The sequence below is a fragment of the Buceros rhinoceros genome, unplaced genomic scaffold (assembly GCF_000710305.1).
Source record: "Buceros rhinoceros silvestris isolate BGI_N320 unplaced genomic scaffold, ASM71030v1 scaffold9023, whole genome shotgun sequence".
Lineage (NCBI taxonomy): Eukaryota > Metazoa > Chordata > Aves > Bucerotiformes > Bucerotidae > Buceros > Buceros rhinoceros.
The window spans coordinates 64,008-83,120 of record NW_010403003.1 but is presented as its reverse complement, the minus strand read 5'-3'; the positions used below and the strand labels follow the sequence as shown (position 1 = coordinate 83,120).

General features: G+C 37.4%; 1 protein-coding gene across 1 annotated transcript; it reads left to right on the top strand.

Annotated features, from left to right (window-relative positions):
- The first annotated feature begins 748 nt into the window (after positions 1-748).
- On the top strand, positions 749-11,859 carry PLOD2 (procollagen-lysine, 2-oxoglutarate 5-dioxygenase 2). The gene is made up of 11 exons (XM_010132830.1): positions 749-771; positions 884-988; positions 2,646-2,771; positions 3,973-4,114; positions 5,320-5,382; positions 6,729-6,842; positions 7,249-7,314; positions 8,249-8,353; positions 10,206-10,352; positions 10,584-10,709; positions 11,400-11,859. Exons 1-11 carry the CDS (start codon positions 749-751, stop codon positions 11,553-11,555), a joined length of 1,173 nt encoding a protein of 390 aa, XP_010131132.1. The 3' UTR covers positions 11,556-11,859.
- The last annotated feature ends 7,254 nt before the right edge of the window (positions 11,860-19,113 follow it).

Genomic DNA, 19,113 nt, shown 5'->3' with positions numbered 1-19,113 from the left:
AAAGTATACAGAGTATATTCTCTAAAAGAATATTTCTCTAAAAGAATATATCTATTCAAATGGCTGTGGAAAAAAAATTCAGGAAAGCTGAATTCACTACCTTGGCCTGGCAAGTGTACCCTGTCAGGAATACACAAACTACATTTGTGTGTCTTACTTTTAAATTTATGGTGGAATGTGTCTTCTGCTTGGTGGAAGCTTTCTTTTGAAGATGTGGGAATCTCTCCAAGTGATTTTTGCTTCTGAGATCAAAATTACTACTGATAGAAATAGTATATCGGGCAAATTGAATTCCTTTTTCTAATATCCATTCATCACCTGTGCAATTGTTTCATATTTATCTTTACTTTTATCCTTGTAGGTCACAAAAAAGATTTAAAAAGTGTCTTTAAGTACATATTTCTTTATACTCACTGTCTTAAACTCTCCATAAGATTTCAATTACTGTTCAGATCAGCAGATCACCTGTGTAGCATATTTGCCCAGAGTGTTACAACCACATGTGGTTACTTAGTAGAGGAGCTTACTTGGTAAACTCATGCTTTGCTATTAAGTGATTAAGTGACTGTACTTATATCCAGCTATTAAAAATAAGTGGCTTGATTTCTCTACACCTCCTGCCATTTGGTAAAGGTTAGAGATCACTTAGTGTATTAGAAGAAAAATATAAGGCATCTGATCCATGTTTTTAAATCCTCTTTTAGTTTATTGCACTAATCTAAAGACACCTTTCTTTTACAATAGTACGATGCAGAGGGCTTATAATGCGAAGTATGAGTAGAGCACTTGGTTGTGGTTTGGATTTTTTGAAGTTTTTCTGGTTTTGTTGTTTGTGAATCTTTTCTGGACACGTGCAAATCAACCGTTCCTTTTGTCTTTCTAGGGACCTTTGTCGCCAGGATAAAGAATGTGAATATTACTTCAGCATAGATGCAGATGTTGTGCTGACAAACCCGAAAACTTTAAGAATACTGATAGAGCAGAACAGGTGTAGTACATCTCTTGATTGTATAGAATTTCCCTTAGCCTGAAAGGCTTCTCTGGCACCCATCCAGAGAAAATAAGATCCTGTCTGTTCTTGTGGAGTTAAATCTTTACCTGTGGTATTTGACTGCCATAGTTCATAATGGGCTTAGAGACCAACAGTTCACAAAACATTTTGTTCCTGTCGAACAACAACAATTCCTGATGTGAATTTCAAGTTCTTCAAAGTTCCTCTGAAGAGAATGGTATGATGTAAGCAGGTTTTATAAAATAAATATTTCACTGACTAGTGATTCAAAGTTGGTCACACACACAGCTTTAAAAAAATCCAGCCCCAAATAACATCAACCCCCCTGCCCCGCCCCCAAAACAAAACCAAAGAAAAACTCCCTAGCATTTCCTATTCTGGTATTACAGTATCATTACTGTGTTTTAAAGTCAGAGATGCAATGAAGAGGTGGAAAGGTATTGGAGATCAAGCAGCTGTAATGACCAACTTCTCCTTGCATTAGTTTGATCTCTTAAGTTATATGAAGTTGTAACTTTACCAGCAGCAGCTTTCAGCAGAGAAGGCCCGCTGTGAATGCTGTGCACTTCACTCCTGTCAATTTGCAAATTCCTGTTTGGTAGGTAGGTAATGTTTGCCTGTTCATAACAAATCTGGGAATATCAGGTGTATCACAGAAAGATAAATTATCAATGTCTGTTTTGATGTACTAGTGAGAAGAAATGGAGCGTAAGTAAAGATGTTGCTGCCAATCCTTTACATTGTATTTCTTGTAGTATCTACTGTTGAAGAAAGAGGCTAAAAGCCAGGTACACTAAGCAAAATTAAAACTTAGCTTTGCAAAATATATCTTGCAGTAGGCACCCCCTGAAACAATGTGATATTTTATTCTTTTTATTCTGGTCATCTTAGATTTCTTCTTTTGATTCTATTAAATTTTCAGTGATATTATCAGTGCTTATAAATGTCTAAAGGGTGGGTGTCAAGTGGATGTGGCTGGATTGTTTTCAGTGGTGCCCAGTGACAGGACTAGGGATGATGGACCTTCCTGGAACACAGGAAGTTCCACCTAAACGTAAGGACAAAAGTACTCTAAGGGTAGCAGAACACTGGAATAACCTTCGCAGAAAGGCTGTGGAGTCTCCTGCTCTGGAGATACTCAAAGTGTGCCTGGATGGCCTGGATGTAATTGTGTCCTGCCTGGATGTAATTGTGTCCTACCTGTCTAGGCAAACCTGTTTTGGCAGCGGGGTTGGACGAGATCATCTCCAGAGGTCCCTTCCAGCCTCTTAACATTCTGTGATTCTGTGAGCCAAGGTCTTACTGTGTTTCTATTTTTTTTTTTTTTTCCTCCATATCTTGGACTTTGTGATGCATTTTGCCATTATGCTATGGGCAGTAATTTTTGCTTGGCAGAAAATCAAGCCACCTCTGATTTATAAGAATCATTGCTTCTGTTATGCTGATGTTGTCTCTGGGCAGTGGGTGCTCAGATGCTGTTTCTCCCAGGTTAAGTTCAGAATAGCTGTTCCGAAATTTAAGTCATCAATGTTTTTAACTACACTGTACTCCAAACTGAGTAAAGCTGGTATATTTTGATGCATAGTCTATGTATAACAGTTCATATTTTCTTACTCAATATGTCACTTCACAGGAAGATAATTGCTCCACTTGTAACTCGTCATGGGAAGCTTTGGTCTAATTTCTGGGGTGCTTTGAGCCCAGATGGCTATTACGCTCGATCAGAAGATTACGTTGATATTGTCCAAGGGAACAGAATGTAAGTAATTGAAAGCTAATTTTTAAAGTCAAGGCACCCAGTATGGTTATTAGCAACATATTCTTACATTTTTGTGCAATATGATATTATTCCTGAAGCACTAGGGTTAGTTATATTGTTTAGCTTTTTCTGTTTCATAAAGATGTATTTGTTCTCCTATTTGTTTTTTCCTGTTCATAGCTTGAATAAGAAATAAAGTGTTTAATGCAATATGCTGGTATTCATGGTGGGCATAGTTCCTGTCTGGTTGTGTCTGATTACTTCAGCAGTACATAATACAGAAAATGGCAAGACAAACAAATAGGAAACCCCAAACCCTGTATCCCAGGAACCAATCCCAATCAAAATAAATGATTTTTGCATTCATCAAATTACTTCTTCATCTCTTTGGGGAAAATGTTTAATCAACTGAACAGCTATTATTTCTTCACGTGTTAGTTACTTATTATGTCAGTTATATCCCAAGATGCTCTTGAGAAATACTTTTGTCACAGCCTCTTTGGGTTTGTCCTTCCTCTATATGGATGTCATGTAAGTTGGTCTACACTCAACTTTCCCATGTGGTGATATCTTTTTATTGTCCTGGAAGAACAAAAATTTCCAAACCAGATTGACTACTTGATTAGGACTGGCTCTTCTTCAGTCACACTGGAAGATGTGCTCATGGCTCTGGGAGGGAGGAAATCTGCAGAGTGAGCATTCTGGCAGCAGTGCTTTTTTGTTTATATTGGCCCAACTCACATAAATACGTGACCTGCTGTGGACCCTTGGTATTTGTGTGAGGAGGTCAGACCAGCTGTGTGAAGCCTAAGTGAAGTCTTGAAACTCATTTCAAAATCTGGTTTAGAATTACTTTCTCCATCTGGTAGCGTAGAATTATATTTTAAAAGGGTTTGGCCGATTGCCTTAACTAGGGAAACATGAAGCACATTTGTAGTTAAAACTCATTAGAGAATTTGACTGTCTTTTTTTTTTATAACATTACTTCAGAAAAGTTGAATTACTGCCTATGCCTATGTTTGAGATGTTCACAATGTTCATCTGTAGTTTTTCAGATGTGTTGGGAACCTTTCAGCTTTATTTCCTTCAAACTTGCTTAATCTAGTCAGCAAATACAGAGACACTGATTTGCTAGAACAGGCCACAAATCAGTTTTCATGGTTTTAAACTATCTGCATTTGGTTTGTTTTTTTTTTTACAGAGGAGTATGGAATATTCCTTATATGGCTAATATATACTTAATTAAGGGACAAACTCTCAGATCGGAGATGAAAGAAAAGAACTACTTTATGCGTGATAAGATGGATCCTGATATGGCTTTCTGCAGAAATGCCAGGGAAATGGTAAGGTGTACTGATAGCAACTTGCTTTTAAATGCACACAGACTTCTCTGTATCCTGCCACACTTGACTCTTCCCTTGATTGATCCTGGCTATTACATTTTTGCTTCTAATTCAAAGTACTGGCCAATTTTTGTGACATAGAACACTTCAGTTGTATTTCTTTAAATTGTTGAGAATGGAAGTTTTTGCAAGGCCAGTGCACTGGTGCACTGACCGCATGATGGTTTTTATCTGCATGCACTGAGAATTCCTACTGAGGTTAAAATACTCATTGGCGCAACTTCAGCAGATTAAAGAGTGCTCAACTTTCTTGCTGTGTATAACTTCAAACTTACCAATGAATTTAGAGCATCTCTGTTATGCAAGTTTTTATACAGTGTAAAACTTCTAACAAACTAAGTTGGGATATTTTTCGATTTCATATTTAAGTAGATACATATTTAAACTAATGATGAGCAGTGATGATACAAAAACCCAAAGCGATGTATGAAATGATGAGAATCTTCCTAGGGAGCATGAAGTACTCATTAATTTTCCCAGATAGATTAAAACTGAATCAGAAATTTGTTACTTGCATTAAGCTGTAAGTAATGAGAGAAAACTTCTTTGTACTGCTAAATTATGTATATGTAAATCTACATTTCTACTGATATTTACACTAGTTTTAACACAGAAACAAATATGACCTAAACCAGACCTATTTCCAGACACTATAGCATTGAAAAGTAATTTTGCTGAATTGAACAAGAAAAGTTGGCAAGTATTAATTTTTTTATTCCCTCATAACAAGGCATGATCTCCTTTGTTTGTACTGATTCTTCAGAACATCTCCGTCCAATTCTGTTGTATTCAAACCTTCTCAGCATCAGTTACTGCAAACCTGTGCTTCCCATGCGCTCATTAAACTAATCTGACTGGCTCATCAGAAAATTGCTTTATCTTTTCTTCTTTCTCAGTCTGGGCTGTAAGATGGTCTGGTGCGTGCTTGTTTTTGTATTGCAGCAGATAAGAAGGGGCTGGTGGAAACATCTTTGACGTATATTACTGAGCTTTGCTTGGAGATGCATGTTGTCTGTAAAGGCGTATCAGCTTTTGATCAAAGGCTGCTATTTCCCTAATGTAACCGTGGAAACCTAATAGTAGTCAGAAAAAGAGAAAGAGATTATGTATCAGAAAACTGATGTGATGATTCTCCTTCATTTTAGACTTTACAAAGGGAAAAAGACTCCCCTTCTTCGGAAACATTCCATATGCTCAGACCCCCAAAGGTGTTGCTTTATTTTTTTTCATTAATTAGTTACTATTACGTGCAGTATTGTCCTACCACAGGAAGATACTTCTGTTCTCTCCACTTACTCTAATGAAATACTGCTCTAGCTTTCTCTTCAGTCTTTTAAAGTTCAAGTTTTTGCCAGGGCAGGTTCTTCATGATTAGCTCAAAACATCTTAGAGAGGTTTGTTGTTTCCTTAGGGAGGTTTCTCAGTGCTTCTGAGGTCAAGATGTGCTGAAGCTTTGCTTCCATAGCTAAAATTAATTTGGCAGTCCAAGGAAGGACTAAAGCGCAAATAACTTAAGACGTCTTCCAGGCCCACTCAGTGACCACACAGGGCTGTTGTGAAATCAGTGTCTCTCTTTAAGCTGTTTTTTTGTGGCCCAGACCCTCCTTATTCTCCCTGCTGCAACTATTTTATGATTTGGTTAAGTGCTCAAAATGGGCACGTGTTTAACATAATCATTATCTTTCTAACAGTTTAACTCTTTTTCAGACGAAAACATGGACAGAAATGCTGAAGTATCCAATTGGTAATCTGCTGCAAAACCAAAAGTCACAGGCACTTTCAGAAATTAAGTTTTAGTCTGAAAAACAGTAAACTAAAAAACCACCACAGATCCTAAATTTCTTTTAAAAATGACCATTTTCTGCTACTATTTCTAATCAAGAGAGTTTTGTTATTATCGTCTATTAATAGCTTGATAATAATAAAGCTGTTTGTTAACCACTCTTGGTGTCTTGCACATATTTTGCAGTGTTTTCTTAGTTGAACATACCTCAAAGCGTTCAGCTGTTTCATACCCTGACCTGAATATTATTATATGCTGTGTTTGCCAATATCCTTTTATTTCAGGCCAATTCACCAGAAGAATCATATAGTGAATACTCTGAAATAAGTTTATTGATCTGACTTCCATTAGCTCTTTTATTGTTAGCTTATTCTTTCAGGTTTCAATCAGAAACTAAGCCCCAGTTGGTTTTGTTGTATGAGTATATTCAGTTTGAGAACAGGTGCTTCCAGTGTGTCTGCTTAGGTTGTCTGGAAAACAAATCAACCAATCATTTGGCTGTTTTTTCCAGGATTTATGTTACCAACAATATATGTTTTGATTTAACGTGTTTAGAAAATAAATTCAACCGAATGCTTGTAAACAAGAAAATTGGTGATTAGAATTGACCATGTGAAAATTAAAGACGCGAAATGAACAGCGCATGTATAATAATGTATGTAGAAGTGTGTGATATATTTTATGAAAGTGCAGGCATAAACAGACTTTTAAAAATGTATTTTTTGCTAAGATGGACAGTTTTGCTAATGACATTTTCTCTACTTGGTATAGGGTGTTTTCATGTACATTACCAACAGACATGAATTTGGAAGACTTATTTCTACAGCCAATTACAATACCTCCCACTACAACAATGACCTCTGGCAGATTTTTGAAAATCCTGTGGTATGCATCTCATTATTGATGAAACAGTTCTTTTACTTGGAAACTCTGTAAAGTTTATCTATTATAAAAGGCTTTACATGGAGAACACTTGTTTATTATGCGCTGAAAGGTGCATGTTTTGCAGTATTGTTTGCTAACAGTGTTCTCTACCACGTGTTTAAGCAAATGACGATACATCATATTGTCAAGCCAACCGATAATCAGAGTGGGGAATTGGAGATATGTCCCTGGTGTAACAGGTTTCATGATTTTGAAGTGATAAGAACCAGTTCATTTATGGGTATAAGAAATTGTTTAATTGTTTTCAATGCTTTCAATAGGGCAAATTAATAGAATATAAAATATTTTTTGTCACTTACAAATCCATTTGTTCTGTTTTAAATGTTTTAAAATCATGTTTTTTTAGGACTGGAAGGAAACCTATATAAATCCGAACTACTCAAAGATTTTCACTGATAATATAGTTGAACAGGTGGGTGTAAGTAGTTTTTGATGTTCTGGATCAGAAATGAATTTTGCCATTTTGAAAACTGGATGAGAGGAGTCCAAAAAGTAATGGCTAGATTGGTCAGAATAGTGTAGCTGTCCGAGTAATTGCCTTCACCAAAATAGAGATGTATTTAGGTTACTTATTTGAAGTAGGTAGTACCACTAGCAGAAGCCTAATAAAATTTCTGTAGCAGATTGCTGTGTTCTCTGGTATCTAGAAAGGCAAAATCATCTAGACGCTTTCCTTGGGGTGTATGTTTTCCCTATGTGTTCCTAAGGTCTGACAACCATGAGTCCAAGGTAAAGCCTTTTGCTGGATACAAAGAGGTTTTGGAGGGTTTTTTTGTTGATTTGGTTGGTTTTTGTTTTTTGGTTTTTTTAGTCTGCATGGCTGCTTGCTTTCATGTAACTGATCTGGACAGAGCACTTCTAAGATGATAATTGTTGTATCAGTGCTGGATGATCAGCTGTGTGACAATTAGTGACAGTGATTTAATGAACTTTGCTTCCTTAAGAAGCTAGGAAAAATTGGTTTTGCGTTTAAAATAATGTTAAGTTTTAAACTGTTTGTCTTAATAGCTTGTAATGTAGATGATCGGGGTGTTATTTAGAGTAACCAAAGCACAGAATATGTGGGTACCTGGATGCATCTGTTGATGCTAGGTCATGGCTTACAAGGTAGCTCAGTTTTTCCTACATTCTGTGAGAATGTGTTTCTGGATCAAGACAAAACATCGTTATTTAAATGTGTTGAATTATGGCTCGGGTGAGAATGACTAAGAAAAGTAAAGATGTCCTTTTTGAGCCATTGAAAATAAGAGATAGCTCTTAAAGCTTCACTTCAGTGAAAAAGATGAATGTAGTTTTTAAAATTTTTTAATTTTTTTTTTTCTGGTTTTTTTTTTTGGCTTTTGTAGCCATGTCCAGATGTGTTTTGGTTTCCCATATTTTCTGACGCGGCCTGTGATGAATTGGTAGAAGAAATGGAACATTTTGGACAATGGTCTGGTGGAAAACACCAAGTAAGTGTCAGCCTATATAAACATAACCTTAATGAGTGAGTTCCTTTATAATGACAGTGGACTGCAACAAACAAACATTCCAACAATTACCAAAGACCCGAGATATCTACTTCATTGTATAAAATACTCAGTTTAGTCTACTACATAGCTTGTTTTTCAGTAAATTTAGAGACATTCCTCAATTAATTTTGTGGTGTGTGAACCCTGGCAGGATGCCACCAAAGCTGCTCTATCACTCCCCCTCCTTAAATGGACAGGAGAAGAAAATACAATGAAAGGCTCCTGAGTTGAGTTAAGGACAGGGAGTGATCACTCACCAATTACTGGCACAGGCAAAAGACTCCACTTGGAGAAAAAATGAATTTATTACCAATCAAATCAGAGTAGGATAATGAGAAATAAAACCAAATCTTAAAAACACCTTTCCCCCACCTCTTCCTTCTTCCCAGGCTTAACTTTACTCCTGATTGTCTCTATCTCCTCCCCTCCAGGTTGTGCAGGGGGGTGGGAAATGGGAGCTGCAGTCAGTTAATCACATGTTGTCTCTGCCACTCCTTCCTCCTCAGGGGGAGGGGACTCCTCACACTCTTCCCCTGCTCCAGCATGGGGTATCTCCCATAGGAGACAAAACCTCTCTAACGTGAGTCCTCACAGGGAGCAGTTCTTCATGAACTGCTCCGGTATCGGCTTTTCTCTCCACGGGTCCACCGGTCCTGCCAAGAGCCTGCTCTAGGGCAGGCTTCCCACAGGGTCACAGCCTCCTTTGGACATCCACCTGGTCCAGCACGGGGTCCTCTATGGGCTGCAGGTAGATATCTGCTCTACAGTTAACCTCTGGGCTTCAGGGGCAGCCTGCCTCACCATGGTCTTCACCATGGGGAATCTCTGCTCCAGCCCTTGGAGCTCCTCCTCCTTCACTGACCTTGGTGTCTGCAGAGTCGTTTTTCTCACACATTCTGCCTCCTCTCTCTGGCTGCACTTGTGCAGGTTTTTTTCCCCTTGTTCATAAATACGTTATTACAAAGGGTCTACCTCCTGCTTTGATAGGCTTGGCCTCGGCCCGTGGTGGGACTGTCCTAGTGCCAGCTGGCATTGGCTCTGTTGGACACAGGGGAAGCTTCTAGCAGCTTCTCACAGAAGCCACCCCAGTAGTTTCTGCTAGAAAAACTTTGCCACACAAACCCAATATAAAACTTGAACTAGCAAATTCAGACCTTAGCAGTGGTGACAGTTAACCAGGGCTGATCTTGGATAGCTCTCGATAACTGTCAGGGAAGTACTCTGAAGTGCTAATTTGTCAGACTTGCTCCTTAAGCAGTTACTCGCAAATGTTATGAGCTATTGTGTTTGTCGAAAGTTCAAGATATTCATTAACTAACAATAAAATCAGAGGAATATTTGTCATGTTCCCTAATGTGATACCTTGGAAACAAGATAAATTACAGTAATTATTTTACTGCAGGGAGGACCCTCCGGAAGGGATTTTAAGATACTTTCATCTTCAGCATTTATGACCATGCCAAGACGAGGTCTGCACTCCTGATCTGATACTATTTCAGTTGCATCTACAACTCCATAAATAAAACCATTACGCCAGGAAGCCCTTATTTACAGGCAACACATATAAATATTGACTCACTTTTAAAAAAAATTCCCATTTGTGCTCATGGACAGCTCAGATTTTTTTCACAGCAATTAGCTGTGAAATCACTGTACAGCAAGCTCTCATATGCCCGCTAAAGCATTGCTTTGTTGCAGTTTTATTATTATGCAGGTTTCCGATAAATATTTGTAGAAGTGACCAAAGCATTCCATGTCCATATTTCAAGGCTATTTATGGTGTTTTCATCAGGACAGCCGTATTTCTGGAGGTTATGAAAATGTCCCAACTGATGATATTCACATGAAGCAAATCGGATTGGATAATGAATGGTTGCATTTCATAAGAGAGTTCATTGCACCAGTAACACTAAAAGTGTTTGCTGGCTATTATACCAAGGTATGTGTTTAAAACTGTTGCAGATAGAATTAGTCATGGCATGCAGTAATTAAGTATCTCATTGAATGTACCCTATCTGGTTTGGTTTGGCAGTTTATACATGATGTAACAGTAGTTATAGGTGAATGTCGCCGAGTTGTTAACTCAGCTTTAAACAAGAAAAACCCCCAAGAACTCTATGTGTGACTTGGAAGTTCTTGCGTTGGAGTCTGACTGGATGTTTTGTTTCAGGGTTTTGCTTTATTGAATTTTGTTGTAAAATATAGTCCTGACAGACAACGCTCGCTCAGACCTCATCATGACTCCTCTACATTCACAATCAACATTGCTCTCAACAAAGTAGGAGAGGACTTTCAAGTAAGTTGACAACTTGCTGACTTAAAAAAAAAAATGTTGTCCTTTGAGAGTCTAATATCATTTCCAAACTAAATCCAAAGTGGATATACTTAAAGACCATATTTAAAAGGAAAAGTTGTGAGTCACAAATTGAGATTTATTATTCCTTGGTATTTTTTGATAAATACTAAACTTTCTTGTTTGGAGGTTCCAGAACCATTGATGCAGTCAGGCAGTATTGGTCAAAATGGTTTCAGATGGTGGGGGAGAAAGGGTTTAAAGAAAAACTTTGGAGAATATAGTCATTTCATTGTTAACATTTCTGAAATGTTTCATTTCTGTACAGTGAAAACCAATTTTTAAAAATATTTTAAATAGTCTCGAATTGAACCAAATGGCATTTTTCTTTACAACTTTTGAAGTTTTTTTGAAGATGTGTTTGTCAGAGTTGCTTCTTGAGTGAGTTGTCATCCAGGGAATGCTAAAGCAAAGTAAGGAGAAATCTTTGATTGCAAATGCATGTCTATTATGTATTGCTCTGAGGATGGTGTCATTTAAACAACCTTGTTGGTAGGGATAGTAAAAAAAAAAAAAAAAAATTAGTGTCAACCTATTAATAATTGCAAAATATCTTAAGTTGTAGATAAAAGGAACTTACTAAAGCACAAGGTAAATGTTTGGGCTTTTGTTTTGTTTGTGTTTTTACTACAGGGAGGTGGATGTAAATTTCTTAGGTACAACTGCTCCATTGAGTCTCCCAGGAAAGGATGGAGTTTCATGCACCCAGGAAGACTTACTCATTTACATGAAGGACTTCCAATCTTGAATGGCACAAGATACATTGCAGTATCATTTATTGATCCTTAATTCTTTTCTTCCCCTTCAACAGCAGTGTTTGATTCTTTACCCAAACATTTATTTATAGATTCCCTCTGGAGGATGGTGATAAAGGAAACTTTAAGTTACTGATTGTAGACAGCAAAGTTACTTTGGGATAGAAGAATGAAAAAATGAAAATGTTCTAAAATCGTTGAAGATATCTGCTCTGAGCCTTGAGTCACAAAGCAAACGTGTCCTGCTTGGTTTTCCATTCTGCTCTCTTAAAGAGTAGGTAAGGAGGGAAAACAGAAAAGTATTTTGTAATGAATCCATTTCTTTGTTAAAAAAAACAAACAAACAAAAAACCGAAACAACCAACCCCAAACAAACAACCCTAGATACAAAATTATCTGAAATATTTATTGTGGTTTTCACTCAGTAAAGTGTCACAGCTAAAGCTTTTGCGGTATGTATATTTGGTACCAACCAATTAAAAAGAAAAGCCTAAAACCAAAACAAAGTGAATCTTGTATACGGTTGTTGTGGATAAGCAGTTATTCCATGTGCTGGTATATACTGAAGGGAAGACATCTCAGTAGCCTGTTCTCTTAAATCATTTTCAATGCTGAAATGTACACCTTTAGAGGAAAAAATAAATTACTCATGGAGATGGAGCTAAATAATTTAGCTAAGAAAAAATGTTTTGTTTGTTTTGAGAACTCATCCTGTTGAAAATTTACTTTTCTTCACCAAGTGACCTTCATTTAAAATGAGTTATTTTTCTAAACATGTACTTGCACCCAATTGATACTGGAAATTTTATGTTTATTTTCAGAAGGCTGGTAAATTTTAATAATAGGATGTTTTATAAAGACGATTTTCTACTCTTACTTTAAAGTACTTGAATTTTGTATCAGGAAAATGAAGTGATGGCAGTCTCTCTTTTAAAGCTAAAGGTCTTAACTTGCCGTTTATGTTAAAGAAATTGGTTTGAAATATTCCTACTGTATCTACTGTTTGTAATTTAAAGAAACTTGAAGCTAACTATCTCAAAGTCTACCATGCCAAAATGCACAACGTTGAAAAAACTTGTGAAAAATAAAGGGTAATTTTAAATTAATGGAACATCTTTGACTTGACTGTATTAGATAGTTTCTTTGCATGTTTCATTTTCTTACAGGGATTGTATTTACTGGTTTTAAAGGAACTGTAGATTGATTTAGATTGGAGGTTTCTGTAACTCACTTTTTGACTTACTCTGTTACTGTTGAAATTAATTCTTATGTGAGTTGGTGCCTGTGTACCAAAGCTCACATTACATTCAGAACGACCTCAGCAGGATGGATGTTTCCTGTTTTCTGTACTAACCTTCTTTTTTTTTTTTGTATGGAGGCTTTTTGATGATCTAAACAGTAGTTCACTTTTCCTCTGCTATATCTGAAGAAGCTTTATGTCATATTTCCTAAACAGAAGCTTTATTTGGAACTGAAAGGATCGAGAGAGGTGTTAAAGGGTTATTCTTTTACCAAAAAAAACCCATCTCTGCTTATTTCCCTGTTCCACTCTTTTGAGGAATGGGTTGTAACCATACTTAAAATTACACTGAGGCAAATACATCAAAATTTGGTAACTTCAGTAATGTACTAAAATGACTTAGCTTGAAAAGGAATGGCTATTCACACGAAGTTCTTTGCTTTCCTTTAATTTCTCTTTACACTCTCAACTTCTCTCCATTTCAGGCTAGTATTTGAGACTGACATCACTTGACTTTGTTTCCAGACATGGAATGCCTCTGTCTCAGAGAGCATCTCTCACTATGTAGCCTGTGTTTATGCAAACTTTACAGAAAGAAAATCTTCAGACCTTCAGAATGAAAGCAGCATTTGTTGATAGCCTTTTTCTGAGCATTTGCTTGTGGTCGCTTAGACTCAGAACAGAATAATATTTTTACCACTGGATCAGTAACAGACAGTTTACTGTTATGAGGAGCTTTCTTGGAAAAAAATACAGTCCTGTAGTGCACGGGGAAATTTCTTTTGCGGAATTTTTTCCTCCATATTTTAATTAGGTATTTTGTAATTCTCAGTCACAGATGATTTTTTTAATGCGTAGTTTTCCCCTCATTGTATGTATGAAGGCTTTACTTACTGTTAAATTTCTATGTCCACGACTATTTAGTCACTCTGTCACCTAGTGACATGTAATGCTGCATTTACTGTGCTGCATGCTTGTTGAAAGGGAATACGTGTTTACTAGACTCATGTTCCTAAGATTGTCTCTTTTTTTTTTTAATGAAACATTTGCAAAGGCTATAACAACTGCATTTCAGGTGGAACGCAACATGGATAGAAGTGTCCCCGTTAATTTTTTAGGAACTGACAGATACAAGAAAAAAGTTTGTTCTTAACAGTTCACCTGAATTAGTTCTGAAAGCTTGGCTGTACTGTTAGCATGTGAACACTACAGCTTGTACAAGCTAAACAGAATTGTCACTATTAGGAAATTATTTTAAATTTTGATTACTTTTAAAAGTACTTAGAGACTCCCATGTCTTCTAATAAAGTTTGTTTTGGGACATGGAAGATACATGCATCAGGAGGAAGGCAGCAACCTTAATTCCGGCGGTATACGAGAAACCTCAGGAATACAGGGATATAAATGTGCTCTGAACAGATGAGACATTTTAAAGTATTTGATTTGTTCTGCCTTCATCTAGCTTTATTTTTCACTGTTAAGTACCTGAAGAGATTGTGTTGTGGGTAAGAGTTAGGAGAGCAGTATTTAAGGAAGAGACTTCTTAATATTTTTAACCAAAAGGAAGCCAAGCGTAGCTTGGTTTTATTTCATACTCATGACCTATTCCAACTCTACTCCTAAAAAATGTTCAGGGCATTTGGTAGTGTTTTACATCACTGTGCAACAATTCCAATATGTATTTGTCACTTAATTTTTTTCCCCAAAGATTTACTGTTCCACTCTTACTGTGAGCTCACTGGAATAAAACTATAGCAAGCCCCAAAAGACAGATTTTTCCGTGAGGCAGTAATAATGATATCCATTTGGTTGTGTCTTTTTCTTTTGTAATGGCTTTTCTCTCATATCTGCTATATTCATGGAATAAACATTAATTAAATGCAGAGCTTCCACAACAGCTTCTCTTTTGCAGCATGTAGGAAAGAAGGAGAGAAAGCCGTTTAAAGAGACAAGGGAGTTGCAGAAAGGACCCTTGTAATTCCTTCCTCCCATGTGCGCATACTAGTTTCATTTTTGGTTTTATCCTTGAAAGAGTTTGTTCGGATTTTTCTTTTCAGCTACTGCAATAGGCTTTTTTTAAAAATATATGCATTTCAGTTTCCTTTGATTTATTTCTGGTACGGTCTTTAGTGGATTCAGCTTTGAAACAAGTAAGTATTTTTTGAATCTTCACTTCCTTGAATTCTCACTTTGTTGCACGGCAGGGTATCTTTGTGAGTGAAAGGGAAGACTATACCTGTCTCAGCAGCCCGCTCTGGCCGAGGTGTCAGATAAAGTACTTGACTATTATTTTTTTTAATTATGGGATTTTTTGATTCCATAGGAGAACATAAAATAGAAGGAGGAGTCTTTAGATAGTGCATTTGTAGAATTAATGTTGGCAGTTCTTAGATGAGAATTGCACTAGCAGAGTTAACTGTAGAGTTGCTAGAATAATTAATTAATTTATCACTGCCAGGAGGTCCTACCCACTCTGTTTCTTGCTTTTAGCTGCTGGCAAGAATGATGGTCTCTGACAGAAAATCAGTTTCCTGCCAACACTAAAACTGAAATGAGAACTTACGGTGCAGTATTTTTTGTTGGAAAAGTTTTGGAAGTGTCACTTCAAATGGCTTTCCAACATGGTTTCCCAAACCCTTTCTTAATGTACCAAGTTATTCTGGTTATAATGAAGCTGATAGTCTTGCTCAACAGTACTGAAGAACCTTGTTCCTGTGTACAAATCAAACATTAAACAAAATTGGAAAGAGGTGCTTTTATCTTCAGGGAAACATTTTATTTTCTAGATGTGTTTTTTTTTTCTTCCTGTAATTATCTTCTGTCACAGGTTAGGGCTGGACCAGCCACTAGACAAATGGACAGATGCTCTCTATTACCAACCCCTTCTTCCACCTTTTGCAAAGAGAGGAAAGAAAAAGGGAATAAGGGAGAGAGACTTGGCACGTGGTTGCGCCCCCCCCAGCCACTAGACAAATGGACAGATGCTCTCTATTACCAACCCCTTCTTCCACCTTTTGCAAAGAGAGGAAAGAAAAAGGGAATAAGGGAGAGAGACTTATGGATTGGAAAAGAAAACTAAAAATGCTTTAATTAAAATAATAATCATAAAATTAAGTATATACAAATACCAGTACCAAACTCAACCTCCCTGATGGGAACCACATCACCATCACCACTGATGCTGTGGGCGGGCACTGGGAAAGTCCCAGACTGGACTCAGCAGCAGATGAGAACCAAGTGCAGGAGCTGGATTCAGGAATGCACAGACTGGGATCAAAGGCAGAAAGGACACAGTCCTCCTCAGACGTCAACCATTGAAGAAGATGCAAGAGAGAGAGAGACCCTCGTGATCCCTCAGATTTATACCAAATATGACGTATATGCAATGGAACATCTTGTTGGTCAGTTTAGGGTCACCTGTCTTGTCCACTCCTCCCCGCAAGTGTGTCCTCTAACTTACTGCAGCCCCAATGAGATACCCAGGATTTAGCAGTGACCTCAGTCTTCTTGCAAGTATAAGCAGGAGCCTTTCTGCACATCAATCCCGGGCAGTAACTGCAAACATCAAGAATTAGTTCCATTCAAACTCAAACCAGGACATCTTCCTATTTGACATAGCTTTTAGGATCTGTATAAATGCATGCCACGTACAAGATGATGTCTGTCTTTTAATGCATTTTGGGCCCGGAGGGAGGGTGAAATGAGGGGGGAATAGGTCAAAACTCAGGAAAGTTGAAAATTAACCCCATGGAATTGCTTCCTTCTGCAGCTGCTGGCACAGAGCTATGCAGTGTGTTCCTATGGCACCTTGATCCTAAGCTAACAGGAAGAGATCTGAGAAGCTGTTGATATCCGGCTGCTAAATGTAGAGAGACAGTCATAATTTTCTTTTTCTCTTGGTAATTTATTGCTTCTGGAAAGATAGTTTTCTGGATTGAGCTTCACCTCAGAAAAGCTGTTTTGGCTGTGTTTAAAGCAATGGCCCTCAGGATTATTTTGCATAAGAATCAAATGTAACATCAACCATCTGATAAAAACATGCTTGTCTTAAGATATGTAATAGAATAAAGCAACAGTTTTGAAGTAGGATTTCAGTCAGCATCTTTCCAGCCTTTATTGGCATCAGTGCAGCTTCAGAAGTAGCAAAGTTGAGAGCATGGAGGGTATTGGCCATATTGCAGGCAGTGCTTTGAGGCAATGTCATGCCATCTAGGTAGCGAACAAAACTGCTTTTTCTTGAAAAAAGTCACTTTTGTTTGGGTTTTGACTACTGTTCCCTTTGTGCTTGCCTGTTCCATTTTCTACTGACCTACAGTTGTTGAATGTGTCAGGGTGCCTGAAGCTGGCAAGGGAGATGGATGCATAGTTGCACAATAACAAATTTATTCAAGTACTAGTCTTTTGGCTTGAAACCAGAATTATTCTATTTCCAAGAATTTTGCTTAGTTGTGAAAGTTGTTCAACTACTAATGGCTTTGCACCATTTTGTTGGTGCTCTCTTCTGAGACCATGAAGCAGAGAGAGGAGAAAGGTAGCAGAGCAAATTTAGTATAAGATACTTCTTTACTACAATGTTGGTAGTACAGATGGAGCATGAAAAACATTGAATTTTCACAGCTTCAGCTGGAGTGGCAGTTAATACGAGAAATACTTTAAGCCCCTGAGATGGTTTATCATACATAATACCATAAGACATCAGGACCTACCCTTCAAATTGGCTTGGCTGACACTTCAGGCTTTAAGCTTTCTCAGGCTTGCGTTGCTAATCTCCCACAATATACTGTCATCCACTGATGACGTGTGAAAATGAGGTTTGCAGCCTTACTGCTTTCCACTTTGTTTTCAAAGTAGCAATGTTCAGTTTTAAATAAAAGGGTATTCTTCCAAGCATAAAAAAGTAAATTATCTTCTCCAGGTAACATAGCAGAACTAACAGAGTAACTGCTCAGGTCTTTGTTCCTTAAAGTAACTTGGTGAGTGATAACAGTTGTTATCCTTCTGCAAGCAGAAGGTGTGTCCAACTGCTGTTGTTAGGATTTGAATGATCGGTCTTTCTCCATCATCCTGTGGCAGCAATGAGGATGGAGAGATGGAGTTGGTGAGGGTACCTGAGAGAGAGCACTGTATCCTGCTCCAGTTTCCCTTATTCTGAAAATTATGGTGCACAGGCAAGGCTTGGTTTTTCCTTAAATATCACTGATGCAAAGGGATGCAAGAGAATGTGAACTTTCCATGAATTAATTAATCCTTATTAGTTGTTCAAGTGGCAAAAGTAGGAAAATAAGATGTTCAGCTAGAATACAGAGGCATAGGAAGTGCTGTGCAATTTTATCATTATAATCTACCTGAATCTGTATAACACAGATGTGAAAAGCTGAATGGATATACCAGTATGTTTCCAAAATAGCTGTGCAGGTGTTCTTGAAATGTTGTTTGAGCAAATAAACAGATCTGTTCTTGGCACGTTGTTCCCATTCTTAATTATTTTTAGTTTGAAGGGAACAAAAGCATGTTGTAAAGCTATAGCAACATTCAAATGCAGGGAATCAGCAACTCATAAAAAAAAATAAATAAATTGAGATTATATTGCAGAGGAGAGGAAAACTTTGCAGCCATTAAGACAACAAAACTACTCCCTACATGGAGTATTTTGTAATTAGAACCCTAAGGAGGCACTTGAGAAATGTCGTGAAAATACTGCAGCCTGAAGACATGTTTTAATTTTTATACAAATACAACTTTTTTTAAAAAAAAACAAACAACAAAACCCCCCCAAAACAACAAAAAAAATTGAAATGGTTACTAGTTGCAGATTTTCTTCCTGAAGAGTCTTTTCTTCATGTACAATCAAAAATGAGAGATATCACTAAAGCCTATTGATTCAAAAATAAGGCTGAACTTCTAACCTAGGCATCATTCCATAGCTGAGCAGCCCCAGCTTGCCATGTTGCACGTAGCTCTAATGTCTACCAGGTCTTATGCCTGGCATTAAAACTATAGCAAACAAATTATTCAAAGTTAACAGGAAAAAATAGATGAGTATAGAGACAGGTGGGCTTTTGATGGGTTTCATGGAGGAATTGAAACCAACTGTGTTTGTGAATGCAGATTGCAGAGGTAACTATTCATTTCAGCTAGAACAAGAGTGTGTGTACAGCTTCAAAGTGTCCTTTGCTTGCAAGTACCTAAGAGCTGATAATGTTTTCAAAATACTTGCACCTAGAGTGCTAATTTATCTACTTCCTGCAAAGCAGGTGATGCTATTTTGTACTGAGACCACTGGGGCCAAGGGTTGAGCAGACATAGGTGGACAGGTCCACCATTCTCTTATCTTGGTTTTCTTGGGCAAGCT